Below are 17,400 nucleotides of genomic sequence, written 5' to 3' on the forward strand. Positions count from 1 at the left end.
ATAGCTGGTCCTTACAGCCAATTGGCATGGAGGTCAATTCCTCCCAGTGATACCAACAGCAATTAAGGCTCAACTACAACAAGACTGTGCTCACGGTCGACAAAGGGGTGCACCAAGCGTGTCCACCTCAGGTGACTGGGGAGGCTGAGCCACTGGGCCCTATAGGACATCTACTACACAAGGCCATTCTATCAACTCAAGGAGACTCAGCAAGTACCCAATACATAGAAACAAACACAGGGAAGCAGCCAAAATGTGGAGACAAAGAGACATGTCACAAATGAAAGAAATGGAAGAAAACAAACTACTGGATATAGAGTTCAAAACCACAGTTATAAGGTTACTCAATAATCTTCTAGAAACCTCTGAGGAACTTAGTGAGACCTTCAAGGATCTTAGTGAGAATGCCAAAAAAAAATGGAAGCCCTAACCGGTTTGGCTCAGTGGATAGAGCGTCAGCCTGAGGACTGAAAGGTCCCAGGTTCTATTCCAGCAAGGGCATGTACCTTGGTTGCGGGCACATCCCCAGTGGGGAGTGTGCAGAAGGCAGCTGATCTATGTTTCTAACTCTCTATCCCTCTCCCTTCCTCTCTGTAAAAAATCAATAAAATATATTTTTTTAAAAATGAAAAAGGGCCAGTCAGAAATTAAGCATACACTGACTGAAATAATATACAGAGATCAAACAGCAGACTAGAGAATCCCAAGAATCAAGTTAAAGATTTGAAATACGAAGAAGCAAAAAACACTCAACCAGAAAAGCAAAAAGCAAAAAGAATCCAAAAATACGAAGATAGTGTAAGGAGCCTCTGGGATACTTCAAGCGTACCAACATCTGAATTATGGGAGTGCCAGAAGAAGAGAGAGAGCAAGATATTAAAAACCTATTTGAAGAAATAATGACAGAAAACTTCCCCTACCTGGTGAAAGAAATAGACTTACAAGTCCAGGAAGCATAGAGAACCCCAAACAAGAGGAATCCAAAGAGGACCACAGCAAGGCACATCATTATTAAAATGCCAAGAGCAAAAGACAAAGAGAGAATATTAAAAGCAGCAAGAGAAAAACAGTTACCTACAAGGGAGTACCCATATGATTGTCAGCTGATTTCTCAACAGAAATCATGCAGGCCAGAAGGGAGTGGCAAAAAATATTCAAAGTGATGAGTAGCAAGAACCTACAACCAAGATTGATGCTCTACCCAGCAACGCTATCATTTAAAATTGAAGCTCAGATAAAGAGCTTCACAGACAAGGAAAAGCTAAAGGAGTTCATCACAACCAAGCCAGTATTATATGAAATGCTGAAGGGGTATTCTTTAAGAAGAGGAAGAAGAAGAAAAAAGTAAAGATAAAAAATTATGAACAACAAAGTGACAACAAATACATATCTATCAACAAGTGAATTTAAAAATCAAATGAATAAAAACTCTGAGGAACAGAATAAACTGGTGAATCTAATAGAATCAGGGGCATAGAAATGGAGCGGACTGACAGTTCTCAGTGGGGAAGGGGGTATAGGGAGGGTGCGGGAAGAGACTGAGCAAAGATCATATATGCATGTATGAAGTACCTATGGATGTGGACAGTGGGGTGGTGAGAGCCTACTGGGGATGGGTAGAGGGGAGGTATGGGGGAAAAAAGAGGAACATCTGTAATAATCTGAACAATAAAGATTAAAAATAAATAAAATAAAAATAAAAAGATTCCCAGGTGATTCTAATGTGCAGCCAAGGTTGAGAACCACTGGTATAGAGACACCATTTCCCCACAGAACACCTCCTGGCATTTCTTGAATGAGTGGGATTAGCAATCTGAATCATATTTCAGTGGAGGGGGCTGAGAGGGGAAACAGGGACATCTGTAATAGTGTCAGCAATAAAAATAAAGAAAAAATATATAAAATCTCCCTAAAATAAATAAATAAACCAATTAATCATATTTCAGCCCAGCCAGTGTGACTCAGTGGTTAAGTGTCGACCAATGCACCAAGAGGTCACAGGTTAGATTCCTGGTCAGGGCACATGCCTGAGTCATGGGTTCCATCCCCGATTCCTGGTAGGAGTGTGCAGGAGGCAGACAATTGGTGTTTCTCTCTCTCATGGATGTTTCTATCTCTCTCTTCTTTTCCTTCCTTTCTCTAAAAAAAATCAATAAAAATTTTGAAAAATAAATAAATCATATGTCAAGAGATAACAGCAACAATTTAAAAGGATTATTAAAATGACATTTATGAGACTGTGAACAATTCTTTTTTTAAAATATATTTTTATTAATTTTAGAGAGGAAGGGAGAGGTAGAAACATCGATTGGCTGCCTCCTGCACGCCCCTTACTGGAGATAGACCCCACAACCTGGGCATGTGCTCTGACCAGGAATTGAACTGGTCACCTCCTGGTTCATGGGTTGATGCTCAACCACTGAGCCACACCAGCTGGGCTATTTTTTTTTTCCTTGCAAATCATGAGATTTATTAGCAGTGAAATATTTCAGAGTTGTTGGTCAGTTGGCAAAAGCATGACTGTGGTTATAAGACACTGCTAGGTTATAGTACACATAAATGTGAGTGATTTCACCGTTTTTGCTGTTTTGTTTTAATGACTGTGCTTGACAAATATGGCTTGATTTATAGATTTTTGACATAAAATCCTTCTCAATTTTAGGCTGTTTCCCTTTTGAGCCTGGATCTTTAAGGGACTGTTTAGATGTATGAAGGCAATTGACACATGGACTTTGAAATTTTTAAAAATCATGGTAAAAAAACGATAAAATTATACTATAAAATTATAAAAATGTAAAACACCCTCTTAACCACTCATCAGATTTTGTTTTTTAAATAAGAAAGAACCTGGCTGGCAGGGCTCAGTGGTTGAGCATCAACCTATGAACCAGGAGGTCACAGTTCGATTCCTGGTCAAGACACATGCCCTCATTGTGGGCTTAATTCCCAGTGTGGGGCGTGCGAGAGGCAGCCGGTCAATGATTCTCTCTCATCATTGATGTTTCTCTCTCTCCCTCTCTGAAATCAATACAAATCTACACTAATAAAAGAGAAACATGGTAATTGGCGTACGACCGCTACCCTTCCCATTGGCTAATCAGCGTATCCTTATGCAAATTAACTGTCAGCCAAGATGGCGGCCGGCAGCCAGGCAGCTGGAAGCTAACAGGAGGCTTGCTTGCTGTGGACTCCAATGTTCCCCGCCGGCCTCTGAGCTTCAGTTGGAAACATAGTAACATTTATAGAAGATAAACAAAACTCCAGAAAGCTCCTGTCAGTCAGCCGGGATCTCAGAGCTGGAGTCGCAACATTGTTTCGAATACAGAAAACCAAGGCCAGAAACCTGCTTTCAGCCGAGCCTCAGAGAGAAAGCCGGCTCTCAGCTCCAGTGACAGCCATAGAAGGTAAATAAATGCCAGAATAAAAAAAAAAGAAAAAAAGGAGAGGTTTGGAGCTTCAGTTGCCTGCCAGCCTGAAAACAGCCCTCAGCCCCTCACCCAGACTGGCCAGGCACCCCAGTGGGGACCCCCACCCTGAAGCAACAAGATGGCGGCTAATTTGCATACTGAAGGCAGGCGGCAGCAGGCAAGGCTGTCTGAGGTCTGGGACCCAGATCTGTGACCCTGCCGGGCGGGATCAGCAGAGCCGCGAGGCCTCCCGGCACCGGGATCAGCGTGACAGGGGGCAACGCCCCAACCCCCTGATTGCCCTGCGGCTCTGTGTGTGACAGGGGGCAGCGCCCCAACCCCCTGATCAGCCCTGCGGCTCTGTGGGTGATAGAGAGCGGCGCCCCAACCCCGATTGCCCTGCGGCTCTGTGTGTGACAGCGGCGGCGCCCCAATCCCCCCACAGGCCCTGCTCTATGTGAGACGGGGTAGAGCCATACCTCCCCATTGGCCCTGCCCTGAGTGTGACAGGGGGCGGTGCCCCAGCTCCCCTATTGGCCCTACTCTGTGTGTGACGGGGGGAGCTCCTCAACCCCCTGATTGGCCCTGCTCTGTGTGTGACAGGGGGCAGCTCCCCAAGCCCCTGATCAGCCCTGCTCTGTGCATGACAGGGGGGAGCTCCCAAAACCCCTGATTGACCCTGCTCTGTGCATGACAAGGGGGAGCTCCCCAAACCCCTGATGGGCCCTGCTCTGTGTGTGACAGAGTATGGAGCCCCAAGCCCCGATGGTCCCTGCTCTGTGTGTGACAGGGGGCAGCGCCCCAACCCCCTGATCGGCCCTGCTCTGTGCGTGGCAGGGGGTGGCGCCGCAACTTCCCTATCGACCCTGCCTTGAGTGTGACAGAGGGCGGTGCCCCAACCCCCCAATCGGCCCTACCCTGAGCGTGACTAGGGGTGGCATCGCAACCTCCCGATCCGCCCTGCTCTGTGCATGACAGGGGGCGGCGCCCCAACTCCCCAATCGGCCCTGCTCTGAGCCCGACCAGGGGCTGCACCTAGGGATTGGGCCTGCCCTCTGCCACCCGGGAGCAGGCCTAAGCCAGCAGGTCATTATCTCCTGAGGGGTCCCAGACTGCGAGAGGGCACAGGATGGGCTGAGGGACCCCCTCTCCCCCCCGAGTGCACAAATTTTTGTGCACCGGGCCTCTAGTCTATATATATAAAAGCCTAAACAACTGGTATGACCGAATAACCAGAACAACCAGATGACCAGTCAACCAGTCGCAATGACGTGCACTGATGCACGTAATAATAATAATAATTAATAATAATACATAATAATAATAATAATAATAATAGTAACTCCATCTCTCTAAGAGTTGCTTGGTTCTTCTCCGGTTTTCTGTAACAAAATGGAGTATGCTGGGGGGCTACTGGCAGCTTTTCAGTCCATGTTCAGTCACATCATGATGGTGTTTTGTTGTTTTTTTTTAAATATATTTTTATTGATTTCATAGATGAAGGGAGAGAGAGAGAGATATAGAAACATCAATGATGAGAGAGAATAATGGACTGGCTGCCTCCTTCACACCCCCCACTGGGGATCGAGCCCACAACCCGGGCAAATGCCCTTGACCGGAATCGAACCCAGGACCCTTCGGTCCGCAGGCCGACGCTCTATCCATTGAATGATGGCGGATTTTAATTGGTCACAGTGGGAGTGTATATGCTGAGGAGATCAGCAAAGACTGCAAGTCACAGCTTAATTTATTGTATATTGAATATTTAGACAAGAAAGAGGGTTCCTTCCCTTTTCTGCCTGACCCTCAAATATCTTTATTACCACCCTGAGGATTACCCATCCTAAGAAAAAATAGGAAATGAAAAAGGAACACATGGATAAAGAATAAAAATGGCGACAAACAAGTATCTATCACTAATAACTTTAAATGTAAATGGATTAAATGCCCCAATCAAAAGACAGAGGGTAACTGAGTGGATAAGAAAACATGACCCATGTATCTGCTGTCTACAGGAAACCCACCTCAGAAAAAAAGACACACACAGACTGATGGTGAAGGGATGGACAAAGGTTCTCCAGGCGAATGGAAATGAAAAAAAAGCTGGGGTAGCAATACTTGTATCTGACAAATTAGATCTCAAAGTGAAGGACATAAAAAGAGATAAGGAATGCCACTTCATAATACTAAAGGGAGCAATCCAACAAGAAGAAATAACTCTGGTAAACATATACACACCCAATACAGGAGCACCCAAATACATAAGAAAACTTCTGGAGGGGATCAAGGGAGAGATTGACAGCAATACAATCATAGTAGGGGACTTTAGCACCCCACTATCACCATTGGACAAATCCTCTAAACAAAAAATCAGCAAAGAAACTTCAATCCTAAATGACTCACTAGATCAGATGGAATTAATTGACCTCTTCAGAACATTTCATCCCAAAGCAACCTGTCGTTATGGTCGTTATGGTCGCTGGCTTTTTATATATAGAAAGATTGTTTCCCAATGAAATATACCAGGGAAAAATATTGCTTTGAGAAATGTTTACGTTTTCTTCTAGAATTGTTATGGTTGTGAGTCTAATATTTAAGGTATCTAATCCATTTTGAGTTTATCTTTGTGTATGGTGTAAGAAGACCTAATGAATATTCTTTTTTTTTTATTTCTTTTTTTTCTCATCATTGATTTTTTTTTTTTTTGCTTTTTTTTTATTGCTTAAAATATTATAAAGGGTAGTACATTTGTCTCCTTTTTTCCCCCTTGACCTTCCCCCGGCCTCCCCTACCACCCAGTGCCTTGTGTCCATTGGTTATGCTTATATGCATGCATACAAGTCCTTTGGTTGATCTCTTACCTGCCCCCCAACCCTCCCCAACCTTCCTGCTGTAGTTTGACAGTCTGTTTAATGCTGCTCTGCCTCTGTATCAATTTTTGTTCATCAGTTTATAATGGTCTTTATTATCCATAAATGAGTGAGATCATGTGGTATTTATCTTTCTCCGACTGGCTTATTTCATTTAACATAATGCTTTCCAGTTCCATCCATGCTGTTGCAAATGGTAAGAATTCCTTCTTTTTTACAGCAGCATAGTATTCCATTGTGTAGATGTACCACAGTTTTCTAATCCATTCATCTGTTGATGGGAACTTAGGCTGTTTCCAAATCTTAGCTATGGTGAATTGTGCTGCTATGAAGATATGGGTGCACATATCCTTTCTGATGGGTGTTTCTGGTTTCTTGGGATATATTCCTAGCAGTGGGATCAATGGGTCAAATGGGAGTTCCATTTTTAACTTTTTGAGGAAACTCCATACTGTCCTCCAGAGTGGCTGCACCAGTCTGCATTCCCACCAGCAGTGCACAAGTGTTCCTTTTTCTCCACATCCTCTCCAGCACTTGTCGTTTGTTGATTTGTTGATGATAGCCAGTCTGACAGGTATGAGATGGTACCTCACTGTTGTTTTGATTTGCATCTCTCGGATGATTAGTGACTTTGAGCATGTTTTCATATGTCTTTTGGCTTTCTGAATGTCCTCTTTTGAAAAGTATCTATTTAGGTCCTTTGCCCATTTTTTGATTCGATTGTTTATCTTCCTTTTGTTAAGTTGTATGAGTTCCCTACAAATGTTGGAGATTAAACCCTTATCGATGATAACATTGGCAAATATGCTCTCCCATGCAGTGGGCTTTCTTGTTGTTTTGTTGATGGTTTCTTTTGCTGTGCAGATGCTTTTTATTTTGATGTAGTCCCATTTGTTTATTTTCTTTTTAGTTTCCATTGCCCTAGGAGATGTATCGGTGAAGAAAATGCTTCAGCGTATGCCTAGTGAATATTCTTGCACAAGCTTCCTGGTCCAAGGGAAATCTCTTTCAAGAGACCTCTGTCAGGCAGGTTGTGAAATAATAGAAAAAATGTCCTTCTATCTATCTATCTATCTATCTATCTATCTATCCGTCCATCCATCCATCCATCTATCTAATCTGGCACAGACCTCTGGAACCCTTTGTAATTTCCTAAGTGATAAAAACGCTGGAAGCATCTTTTTTGTAACATTGGGTCTTTGGCCCTGGTCTCCAACACAGAGTTCCTAAACCCTCTGGAATTTCCTGGGTGATAGGAGCCATGATTAGAAGTTTGACACGTTAACCCCACCCACATCTTTCTGGAAGGGAAGAGAGTCTGGAGGTTGAGTTAATAATCCCTTATGCCTTCGTAATGACGGAGTTCAAAGAACCTGGTGCTCACATGCGGGCCCAGGAAGGTGGTGACGAGCTGCACCAGGACAGCTCCTGTGCTCCCACCCTCACGGGGCTCGCCCTTTCTGCTTATCCATATTCTCCATGGTGTCCTTTATTATATAACTAGGGGCCCAGTGCATGAATTCATGCACCTTGGAAGGAACTGTGGGCTGCGAGGCTGCAGTGGGCACAGAGGCGGGTCTCAGCCCATCCTCCGCACCCCAGCCTGGCCCCTCCCACGGCGGCCCCTGGTCCCCTGTCTGCCGGTAGCCCCGCTCCCACTGCTGCCTCTCCCACTCACTGACAGCGCCAGCCCCAGCCCCACTTGCACCCACTGATGGCACGGAGCGATTGGGGCCGGTACCAGCAGCAGATACAAGCAGAGCCAGTGCCATCAGCTGGTGCAAGCAGCGGCTGCTGCCCTGATCACCTCTCAGGAGCAGGGGGAGATGGAGAAGCCCTCAGGGATGATTGGGGCCAGCAGCCGCCGCTCGCACCAGCTGAGCGATCGGGATTAGTGCTGGGCACCGGCAGCAGGTGCAAGTGGTGGCTCCAGTGCCAGCTGCAGGTGTGAGCGGGGACAGTGCTGGCAGTGGGTATGAGCAGGGCCGTCGCCAACAGTGGGTGAAAGCGGGAACGGCACCTGCAGCGGGTGCAAGCACTCAGCAGGACCGCAGCGTGCAGGAGCAAAGACTTTTCAGTAACCACCAGAGGCTCGCCCTGATGACAGCGACCGGTGCCCTGCCTTGGTCTGATGCCCCCACTCACCTGCTCCACCATCCTGCCCCCGCCAATGCCCGCCATGTTCCACACTCTGCCACCTGCTGCCAACACCCGACATGTTCCGCACATGCCCCCTGGTGGTCAGTGTACATCATAGTCACCGGTTGGTTGGTTGGTTGTTCCGCCTTTCGGTCTATTTGCATATTAGAGTATTATCTATATAGATAAACTGGTTATCTTCAGTGTTTTCCTGAGATCTGTGAGCTGTTCTAGCAAATGATCGAATCCAAGGAGAATGTCATGGTGAAAAGGAAAATGGGGGGCGGTGGGGGGAATGCTTGCAACCTAGTTCGGTTAAAACTGTAGTCTTACTTCCCCACTCTGACTGACTTGGGCGGAGCTGCGGGGACCCTCAGGGACCCGCCACAGGAGGAGATATAGGTCAGAGCCTCCCCAGGAGTTCAGTTCAGGCTTTGGAACCGGAATTCCCCTGGATTAGCAGGACTCGAAATAAAAGTTAAACTTTCCTCCCTCAGAGTGCTGGCTGATCGTCCTCCCGTGCATTCTGCCACAACAATGGGAACCTCTAGTTCAGCGGTTCTCAACCTGTGGGACGCGACCCCTTTGGCGGTCGAACGACCCTTTCACAGGGGTCGCCTCAGACCATCCTGCATATCAGATATTTACATGATGATTCATAACAGTAGCAACATTACAGTTATGAAGTAGCAACGAAAATAATTTTATGGTTGGGTCATAACATGAGGAACTGTATTTAAAGGGCCAGAAGGTTGAGAACCACTGCTCTAGTTTGTAGTCACGTTAGACGGGAGTTGTGGGGGACCTGGAGACCTACTGTTTGTATTTAGAGTCTGAAGTGGGGGGCAGTCCTGTGGAGCTGAGCCCTCAACTGGAGGGCTTCTCATGAATTGTAGTTAGTGTCAGGATTCATTAAATTGTAGGCCACCGGGCTGGTGTTTCAGAGAGTTGCCGGGTGTGGGAGAAAGAAGCCCACACATGTGGTGTGAGGAGACCCGTGTGAGAATAAAGGAGAAACACAACACTGTATTTTTTCCATACACGGGGACAAACTTTTTCCAAGTGGTCTTTACCCACACAGCAGGGTAGGCACCAACAAGGAGAGCTGCCTTTGAAGCAACATTTAAGCTTTCTAGCCTCGGCCAGTGTGGCTCAGGCGGTGGGAGCCTCGTCCCATGCACCAAAGGACTGTGGGTTTGATTCCCCGTGAGGGAACATACCCAGGTTGCAGGTTCAATCCCTGAACAGGAGGCAACCAATCGATGTTTCTCGCTCTCTCTTTCCCTCTCTTTTCCTCTTTCTCTAAAGTCAGTTTTTTTTAAAAAATACATACAAGCATTTAAGCTTTTCAGGTGCCATGGCCTCCGTGAGGAGGGCACCCCACACTGCACCACCACTGGTCCCTTTTGCTCTCTAGTGAACCCCAGTCCAGATATGCCAGGAACAGCCTCCTGTAAGACAGACCAATGCATGATTTTGCCTACAAAAGTTGGGAATGGCCCACACTGACTTTGGTGTTGCTGGGTCAAGTCACTCCCAACACCTTTTTATTCCGGAAACCTTTCCCCACTCCTGGTTTTTACCTTGTGTGTTTACCAGTTATCCTAGTCATGCCTCTGGGTCTGTCAGGGTAGGGACTCAAGTGGCACCCAGTGGATCCAACTGTATATCCTAGAAGATTTCCGCACCCTAGACTAAATGAAGATAGCCAGACAGGCACATGCCTTGGAGAGCCTGTTATAATTGACTAGAGGCCCGGTGCACGAATTTGTGCATGGGTGGGGTTCCTCCACCTGGCTGGCTATTGGGGCCGATTGGGGCCATCTTGCCCAGTCCCAGTTGGGGCTGATCAAGGCTGGCTGGGCGGGGGAGGGGGGGGGGGGATGGACCATGGGAGGTTGGCTGGCTGCAGGAGGTTGGCTGTAGGAGCGCACCGACCACCAGGGGGCAGCTCCTGCATTGAGCATCTGCCCCCTGGTGGTCAGTGCACATCACAGTGACCTGTCGATCAGTTGTTCAGTCAACCAGTCATAACAGTTGCTTAGGCTTTATATATATAGACTAAAAGCCCAGCACACGAAATCGTGCACACATAACTCACCGCCGCTTGCCGCCACTCACCACCCTGCCCACTGCCTCAAGCCATGAGCCGCCCCGCCCACCGCCATGAGCTGCCACCGTGAGCCACCCCAAGCCACCGCTCACAGGCTGGCGGGGGGAGGGGACTGAGAGGTGGTCAATGCACCTCATGGCGACTGGTCAAGTAGTCATTCTGGTTGTTCCGCTTATGTTCCATGACCTTTTATTATATAGGATGTTGGGTTCCTGTGGCAACCAAACCAACTGGAGTGCCATCGTCCTGGGCACCAAAAGGTTACAGTTCAGTCCCCAGTCGGGGCACGTACTGAAGGCAACCAATCAATGTTTCTCACATCAATGTTTCTCTCTCTATCCCCACTCCCTCCTTTCCACTCTCTCTAAAAAACAATGAGAAAAATGTCCTCAGGTGAGGATAAACAAAAAAAACCCTACATCTTGATACGTGGACTAAGTGGCCTAATTTAAAACTCTGAGGAAGAGAGAGAGAGAGAGAGAGAGAGAGAGAAAGAGAGAAACATTGATATGAGAGAGACACATGGATTGGTTGCCTCTCAAACCTGCAACCCAGGTAGGTGCCCTTGACTAAGAATCAAACCCAAAACACTCTGGTGTGTGGGCCAACACTCTAACCACTGAGCCACCAGCCAGGGCTCAAGATGTAGATTTGATAAAGCTTCATGGAGAAACTAAACTTGTCTCTAAGTTTGGATGTTTTATAATATAATTGTTTAAATAAAGAAAGACAATGAAAATCACAGGCATGGTTGCAAAAAAACCCCCAAACTCATAGATGTTCTGAAAGGAAAAGTGAATGAAAGCCCCAGAATGTAGAACAAAGAGGAGGGATGAGAAAACAGGACAGAAGCAGAGGGGGCGGGGAGGGAGGGGGGAGGATGGTATAGGGGGATAAATGGTGATGGGGAAAATTAAATTAAAAAAGAAAAGCCCTGGCTGGTGTGCCTCAGATGGTCGGAGCATCATCTGGTGGGTTCAGTTCCCAGTTGGGGCGCATGCAGAAGGCAGCCGGTATATGTTTCTCTTTCACATCGATGTTTCTCCCCCTTCTTCCTCTCTCTAAAATCAATTAAAATAAAAACAGGAGAAAAAAGTCTAGAGGTGAAGGATCAGTGCAGGGCCGTGTTCCAGAGGAGGAAGTGTTCCCGGAGTTACAGGGAAATGGAGGGGAGGAAATGCATCCCACGCACAGTGAGGGGTCGCCAGGCACGCCCTCACTCTTGACACCAACTGTGCCCGGCCAGCTCAGCCAAAGGTTTGGGGAGCCTTTGTAGAAAAGACAGACAAAGAGAATAAGCTGGGGCTAGACCAGCCGTGGGCAAACTAGGGCCCGCAGGGATCGGCCCGTTTGAAATGAATAAAACTAAAAAAAAAAAAAGACCGTACCCTTTTATGTAATGATGTTTCCTTTGAATTTATATTAGTTCACACAAACACTCCATCCATGCTTTTGTTCCGGCCCTCCCGGTCCAGTTTGAGAACCCATTGTGGCCCTCGGTCCAGTTTGAGAACCCATTGCGGCCCTCGAGTCAAAAAGTTTGCCCACCCCTGGCTAGGTGGATCTCCTGTGCCTGGCTGAGGCCACAGAGAGAGAACCAGAGGGCAAGTTGAGCCTTTATTTTACAGCCAGAAGTAAACAAGGTAGTGGTCACCATAGTTACAGTGTTGTGAGTTTCCCACAGCTCATTAGCTATCCAGATAAGATCCTAGGGAGAGATAAGGTCAAGCCTAATTATGCTAAGAGGGCTGTGCCCTCTAAGCTGGGAATTGTTTGTGGCTTTGCCAAAAGGTCAATCCGAGGCTTAACCCTATAGCCCAGCGGTTCTCAACCTGTGGGTCGAGACCCCTTTGGGGGTGGAACGACCCTTTCACAGGGGTCGCCTAAGGCCATCGGAAAACACAGATATAATTACATATTGTTTTTGTGATTAATCACTATGCTTTCATTATGTTCAATTTGTAACAATGAAAATACATCCTGCATATCAGATATTTACATTACGATTCATAACAGTAGCAAAATGACAGTTATGAAGTAGCAACGAAAATAATTTTATGATTGTGGGTCACCACAACATGAGGAGCTGTGTTAAAGGGTCGCGGCATTAGGAAGGTTGAGAACCACTGCATAGCTGCTCCCTACAACCAACCGCAAGTTCAGGGAGCCCCAAACAACCTCCAATTTCAATAATTTGGTGGAAAGACTCACTGATTATTACACCCCCGTTACAGTTTATTAGAGAGAGGATGCAGGTTAAAATCAGCCTCGTGGAGAGGTACGTGGGGCAGAATCCAGGAGAGCTCCCGTGGTCCCAGTGGGATCGGGGACAGCACTAACTTCTCCCAGCAACAAGGAGTGACAACCAGGCAAGCTCGCCCAGGCCATGTCCTCCAGGGGCTTTAAGGGGGATGGGTCGCAGAGACCAGGTTTACGAACCGTGTGGCCCACCTTAGTGTCAGCCGCTTGGCTCCAGAGGGTGAGCTGATACCACGGGGCCCAAAGCCCTCCCGGTAAATGATGAGCTAGTGTCCACTCTCTGGCACGGCCCAGGCCCCAAGTAAACAGACACTCTTATCAGGCAGGACATTCCAAGGACTTAAAGACTTCCTCCCCGGACGGGACAGAAGGGCGAAGGCCAGAGCTCCAGCTGCAGGGTAGGGTTAATCCTTTACTGCGCAGACAAGAAACATTCCCAGGACTGAAGAGAAAAACAAGCTTAGGATAGAAAATATAAAATAATGAAACAGGAGGAACTCATCCATAAACCCATCCCGGTGCAGTCAGTGCTACAGGGTGACAGAAAGTCCCTCCGCCGGCACAAGGGATGGAACCGGGCCCCAAACGGCTGAGGAATTTTGCACCGGTAATTCTGGGCCTAGAAACTGTCATCTAGTCTAGTGTGAAAGTAGGCAAAGAACAATTAACACTTATTATGACTCAGAAAGGCATCTATAATAAAAGTGTAATACGCTAGCCCTAGCTGGTTTGGCTCAATGGATAGAGTGTCAGCCTGTGGACTGAAGGGTCCCAGGTTCGATTCCAGCCAAGGGCACATGCCTGGGTTGCGGGCTTGATCCCCAGTAGGGGGCATGCAGGAGGCAGCCAATCAATGATTCTCTCTCATCATTGATGTTTCTATCTCCCTCTCCCTTCCTCTCTAAAATAAAAAAATATATATATATATTTTTTTAAAGTGTAATATGCTAATTAGACCAGATGTCATTCCGGACATCCTTCCTGCCATCCGGGTCCCAGGTGCCTGTGAGCAGCCTGGGGGAAGCCAGCCCAGGTCCCAGGTGCCGGAGGGAAGCCGGTGCTGGCAGCTGGGGAAAGGAAGGCCTACTCTTGCATGAATTTCGTGCACCAGGCCTCTAGTGTAAATATAATAGCACAGCAGGCAGACCCCAGGAGATGGAGGGCAGGGGAGAGTAGAGGTGGGAGGAGCAGTTCATGTGCCTACAAGTGCGCCTCAGGAAGTTAAGGCAATAGGCATGTTATTTAGAACCACAAAGGCTACCAATAAAGAGTAACAGACAAAATAAAAATCACTTGCAAAACTTGGGAGGGGCAGGAAAGGACACAGAATGTGCTAAATTCACACAAGTGGGGGTGGCAGTGGAAAGTCAAGTCAATGTTTTTAAATTTTTTATTGATTTTGAGAGGGAGAGGGAGAAACACTGATGTGAGAGTGACACATCAATAGGCTGCCTCCTGCATGCATCCCCCCTCTCCTACCGTGGATGGAGCCTGAAACCCCGTCATGTCCCGTCATGTTCCTGACAAGGAACCCAACACGGGGGGACTCCTGGTGAATGGGACAGCGCTCAAACAATTGAGCCACACCGGCCAGGGCTTAAGTCATAATATTTTTAAAAATTCAATTGAGGCCCTAGCTGGTTTGGCTCAGCAGACAGAGCGTAGGCCTGTGGACTCAAGGGTCCCAGGTTCGATTCCGGTCAAGGGCATGTACCTGGGTTTCAGGCACATCCCCAGTAGGGGGCGTGCAAGAGGCAGCTGAATCGATGTTTCTAACTCGCTATCCCTCTCCCTCTCCCTTCCTCTCTGTAAAAAAATCAATAAAATATATATTTTTTTAAAAAATTCAATTGAGTAAATCAAGGGTTAGAGGTATAAGCTTGTGATTTGGCACCCTAGAGTTAAAGTGGAAGAAAAAATGCAGAAGAAAAAAAAAAGTGGTTCACCTTGGAGGGGTGGGCCCACAGTGAGAGGCGGGCGATGGACTGCCCTGGCGACACGCCCCTTTCTGTGCAGCCAGCCGCCCGGGTGCTCAGGAATGTGGGCCGATCAGCCGGGCTGCTGCGACGTTTCCAGGAATCCATCCCTTAATGAGCGCAAAGAGGCTTATCGCTTTTCCCAGCAGCCGCTGGATCAATGGATGGATATGAATATTCGTGGAGTGAGTCAGGTCTCAGCACCAACTCCTTGTTTATGTCACGTTTATGTTTATAAACAATGGCGATGCTGACAGCCCTCACTCCCATGACTAAGGATTAGGTAAAGGAGTCGTCGCTAGAGCAGCCGAGCCCAGCCCCGAGCTCCTTCCACGGCCCCGAACCGCACAGCGAAAGGGCCAAGTGTCAGCTCCTCCCGGGGAGGCCGAAAGGAGCTTGTCTGGCCCTTGGGGGGGGGGGGGGGGCAGAGGGAGCGACATTTACCCCCTCTGGGCTGGGACCACCCACTAAGAACCTCCCCTCCAGGGCAGCACTTCTTTCTCGGCTACTCGCCTAACCTTCGGGACGTTTCCAAAAGATGCCCGCCCGCCCGCTGGCCGCCCCGTCCGAAGAACTAACTCGGCATCCCGCGTGCTGGGCGGCGTGGAGCACGCGGGTCTTCCTTACGGCGCTCACTCCCCAACCACAGACATGCCGGCTGCCCTTCCCCGTAGCTCCCGACGGGACTTGGAGGCGTGGAGGGGGGGGGGCGGGCTGGAGGGGGCGCCCCGCGGAAGGTGCCTGACCCCCCTCTCGCCCCGCAGTGTACCACTGGGCGGAGATGCGGGCCAAGATGCGCCTCTTGGGCTTCGACGCACAAGCCGTGAAGCCGCTGAACGAGGAGGCGGCCGCCGAGCTGGGCGCCGAGCTGCTGGGCGAGGCCACCGTGTTCGCGGTGGCGGGCGGCTGCCTGCTGCTGGAGTACTGGCGCCAGAAGGCGCAGCAGCGCCGCAAGGAGCGGCGGCAGGACGTGGCCTGGGGCGAGATGCTGGACGAGGTGGAGCAGCTGGCGCTGGCGCTGGAGGCGCTGCAGGCGCAGGTGCAGGCGGCGCCCAAGCAGAGCGCCCTGGAGGAGCTGCGGGCGGAGATACAGGATCTGCGCGCCCACATGTGCACCGACGACCCGGACGCGCCCAAGGCCGAGCCCAAGCCCGAGGAAGAGCCCACGCCCGAGCCTGAGGACTAGGAGGCCGCGGCGCCCTAGTCTTGAGCGTGACTTTCCCCGATATGGCCTTCCGTCCGCCCCGTCCCTTCCTGACCCGGTCCAGCTAATACCACCCGGTCCCTTTGGGGGCAGAATGGATCCTAGACCCGGGCTGATCCAACCAGGCTTTGGGTGACTTTCCCCACTGGAGGGGCCAGCAGGACACGCAGACCTGGCTAACCCATCTCCACTCACACCGCCACTTACCTGGAGTGGGCCTCCCCATGACACCGAAACTTCGCTCCTTCGCGACCCTTGTAAGGGAAATGCAGAAATCTGTCTACCTCAGCTCTTTATGGGGGTGAGAAATAGGAGGATGGATCTTGGAAAGCTTTGGCTCCACTAGGTCACTGCGGTGCCTGACTTGGCCCCCCACCGGCCCCTCTACTGAGGGCGCCTCCTAAGTGATCATTCCAACAGCAGCACCTGCACCTTCGTCTGGGCACCGCCCACAGGAAAGGCTGACAGGGTCCTCCCAGCAGCTCACCGGCTCTCCCCCTCCCCCTGCTCCCCGGACCTGTTCCAGCAGGACATGCCCTTTAGGTTGGAAAAGTCGGTGCTGCCAGAGGGCTGAACAGTTCTGTTTTAATCAAAGCCCTGTTTACCAGTAGCTCTGGACCCACTGCTGTCCTTACCCACCATCCTCCCCGCTGGCCTTTCACGGGGACCCACCTGTTCTCCTACATGGGCAACGGTCATGACCCCACCGTCCATCCAAACCTGCTCTTCAGAAAACGCAGGGATTCCCTCTCCCTTTCTGCCTTTGGACTGGTCCCCCAGTCCCCCTCACCCTCCTTCATGCAAAGGCTTCCTCCACGGGACCACTGGCCCCTCAGCCCTAAGCTCCCCACCCCCATCCCAAGGGAATATTCCAGGAGGCAGTGTAACCTGCCTGACCTACTCCCTGCCAACCCAGTGAACCACTGCAGGGGGTGTGCGTGAGCTCTGCGGCTTCCGAATGCTATTTTTTTAGACTGTAAATGTTTTTATAATTAAAGGAGCTCCGAGGTAACGGGGGCATCTCAGTGTGTCCGAGAGCCATGGTGCATGCCGGTAAGGACACAAGGGTCATTACAGTTAGGAAGAGCTGGGAGGTTCCGACGGGAAGGGGCCAGAGGACCCTCCTATGCGTCCTTTCCCAGACGGGAACCAAGGTCTACGGGCAGCAAAGGGACCTGCCCCAGGCCGGCAGTCTATGAGGGACAGCCCGGGGCTTTCTCTAGGCCGGGGAAGTGGTTGGACTAAAGGAGGAATGAGGAAGGAATGAGGAAGCTGCCTCGGTAAGGAGCAGGGAGAGGGAGGGAGGGAGGGAGGGAGGGAGGTCAGAGCGGGCAGAGCCGACCCTGGCTGAAGGAGCCTGAGGGAACCGGAACAGGTGCAGGGCGGTTAGAAGGACGACGCGGAGCAGGTGGCTTGCTGGTGGGGTCGGGGG

General features: G+C 49.6%; 1 protein-coding gene across 1 annotated transcript in view; it reads left to right on the top strand.

Moving 5' to 3' along the window:
- Nucleotides 1–17,240, top strand: part of OPA3 (outer mitochondrial membrane lipid metabolism regulator OPA3) — a 98,912-nt gene extending 81,672 nt beyond the window's left edge. The window contains exon 2 of the mRNA XM_070401891.1: nt 15,529–17,240. Within this exon, the coding sequence (XP_070257992.1) occupies nt 15,529–15,950 (422 nt within the window). The 3' untranslated portion in view covers nt 15,951–17,240. The remainder of the gene's footprint in view (nt 1–15,528) is intronic.
- The last annotated feature ends 160 nt before the right edge of the window (nt 17,241–17,400 follow it).

The sequence above is a fragment of the Myotis yumanensis genome, unplaced genomic scaffold (assembly GCF_028538775.1).
Source record: "Myotis yumanensis isolate MYYU_CA2020_CCGP unplaced genomic scaffold, mMyoYum1.0.hap1 SCAF_23, whole genome shotgun sequence".
Taxonomy (NCBI): domain Eukaryota; kingdom Metazoa; phylum Chordata; class Mammalia; order Chiroptera; family Vespertilionidae; genus Myotis; species Myotis yumanensis.